The sequence below is a fragment of the Rhincodon typus genome, chromosome 41 (genome assembly GCF_021869965.1).
Source record: "Rhincodon typus isolate 14 chromosome 41, sRhiTyp1.1, whole genome shotgun sequence".
Lineage (NCBI taxonomy): Eukaryota > Metazoa > Chordata > Chondrichthyes > Orectolobiformes > Rhincodontidae > Rhincodon > Rhincodon typus.
The window spans coordinates 2,659,567-2,661,556 of NC_063372.1; the positions used below are offsets into that span (position 1 = coordinate 2,659,567).

General features: G+C 42.4%; 1 protein-coding gene across 1 annotated transcript in view; it reads left to right on the top strand.

The window, feature by feature from the left end:
- LOC109925716 (POU domain, class 6, transcription factor 1-like) overlaps nucleotides 1-1,736 on the top strand; it is a 66,587-nt gene extending 64,851 nt beyond the window's left edge. The window contains exon 7 of the mRNA XM_048618835.1: nucleotides 1,602-1,736. Coding sequence (XP_048474792.1) covers nucleotides 1,602-1,736 — 135 coding nt within the window. The remainder of the gene's footprint in view (nucleotides 1-1,601) is intronic.
- Nucleotides 1,737-1,990: the final 254 nt, after the last annotated feature.

A 1,990-nucleotide genomic window follows, 5' to 3' on the forward strand; every position in this document is an offset into this window, starting at 1 on the left:
TGGCCTGCTGTGTTCATCCAGCTCTGCACCTTGTTGTCTCATGTAATTGGAGATCTGGACAGTGATCCAAATCCTAACGGGGAGGGGTGTATGGGGCCAGGCAAGCTAAGTCCTTTTAGCATTTTTTTTAAAAAAAATTATTTGTGGGGCTAGGTGAAGCAGGCAATTTATACAAATCCAGGGCACAGTTCATCCTGCTGCCCAGTTTGGTATTCCTGCCTGCCTACCAGCCTCAACTACTTTCCAGGTTTTGGGTGGGAAACCGACTAGGGACAAACAAATGAGACCCAGTCTCATGCTGCTGTGGTGAGGATCATTTGCCGCCTGCCACAGCCTGCTGAAAGTTAAAATCAAGGCCTTACAGACCAAAATTCTAAACTCCTGTTGACTATTACTGCCAAGGTCAGAGATGGAAATTTGCCTAATATCTAAGTTGAAATAACAGTGTAAGTATGATTTAATGATGAGTTTCAGGATGAACTATGAAGGGAATTCAGGATAAGTGTCTGGTTTCTTTGTTATAAACCAATGTCATTCATTGACACAACTCTGGCCCCAAACTAGACAGATTATACATTTGCTGGATTTACACTGGCTTTCTGGATGCTGAGAAACCCAGGCATAGAGGGCCAACAGTCATCTAATACTGGCATGATTTGGAATTTCCAAAGTTTTCAGCTTTATCTTCCTGAACAGAGTCCTGTGGGTTTCTGAAACAGAGAGGTTTTGAATTTCCAGCTCTCTCAGAGTGTTCAGAAAGACTACTGAACTGCAAAGGTCTTTCCAAAGGCATCCTGTATTCAGTGTTTTTCAGGCAGATGGAGAGAAGCAATAGATGCTGGAGGCCCAGCCAGTGAGGCACCAGTAACTTCTCCAAAGTGCGTATAAAGAAGGAAGGAGAGCAATACCTGTAGGATTGGAGCTTCATGAGAGAAGTATTGGCTAACAGTGTGAAATTCTGCAGAACGACCCAAAGTCACAAACTACTTCTCACTCTGTTATCAGCGAAGAGAAAGATCACCATGCTTCTCAATTTTCACAACTCTGGATTGATATATTGCAGTTGCAATACTAACTGCAGAGTTGTAAGGACAGCATTTGATAGGTAACTGATGTCTAGTTTCTAACTGCATTTGACTTCATTCAAAATGACAGACCCACTGTTTATCAAAGAGACATCAATGTGGGGCTCAAGCTGCAAGGACATTATGATGAATCCACAAGATGCTTAAAGCTTCAGTTTCACTGAAGTTGTAGACTTGCTCGCCGAGCCGATGTGTTTGATAGCAGACATTTCGTCACCCTGCTACGTAACATCGTCAGTGTGCCTCCTCATCCACAACCCAAGCTACAAATCTTTTCAAAAACCTAGCAGGGTGACGAAATGTCTGCAATCAAACACACCGGTTCACCAAACAAGTCTACAACCTCATCCACAACCTGAGCTACAAATCTTCTCAAAAACTTCAGTTTCACTGTTAACAGGAGGACAATCTCACTTGTTAAAAATGCAGACTGTCTGTAGTGCTGCTGTCATGAGCAAAGGCTTGATGACATTATTGATATTTTTTAAAAACTAACTGACTCTAATTGAACCCAAGAAGCTAAAAAATATGGCTGCTACAAGTCACTTGACCAAGCAGCTACAGGTTCTAAGTGGAGTGCAGCGAGACACATCCAGACATGTTGAGACTCCTGAAATACCAGGAGTTCAAAAACAGGCAATAGAAGTTTAAGAATTCTAGCTTTGGAGAGAAACAGCACACAGGAGGAAGAACTTCAAAAGGATTGAGCAAAATTGACTTAGCACTTCCAACATTTTGAGCTTTTGGACTGTATTGAGAAACCTGGCTAAGAATAACCAATGCACAGAATTCTAAGAAGGCTTTGAGAACCACTGGCAGTGGGGAGTTTTGACAGAGGGAGGACAAAGAGAACGGGTATACAGAATTATTGTTCTGTTAGAGACAAGCCCAGCAGTGTGAAAGTG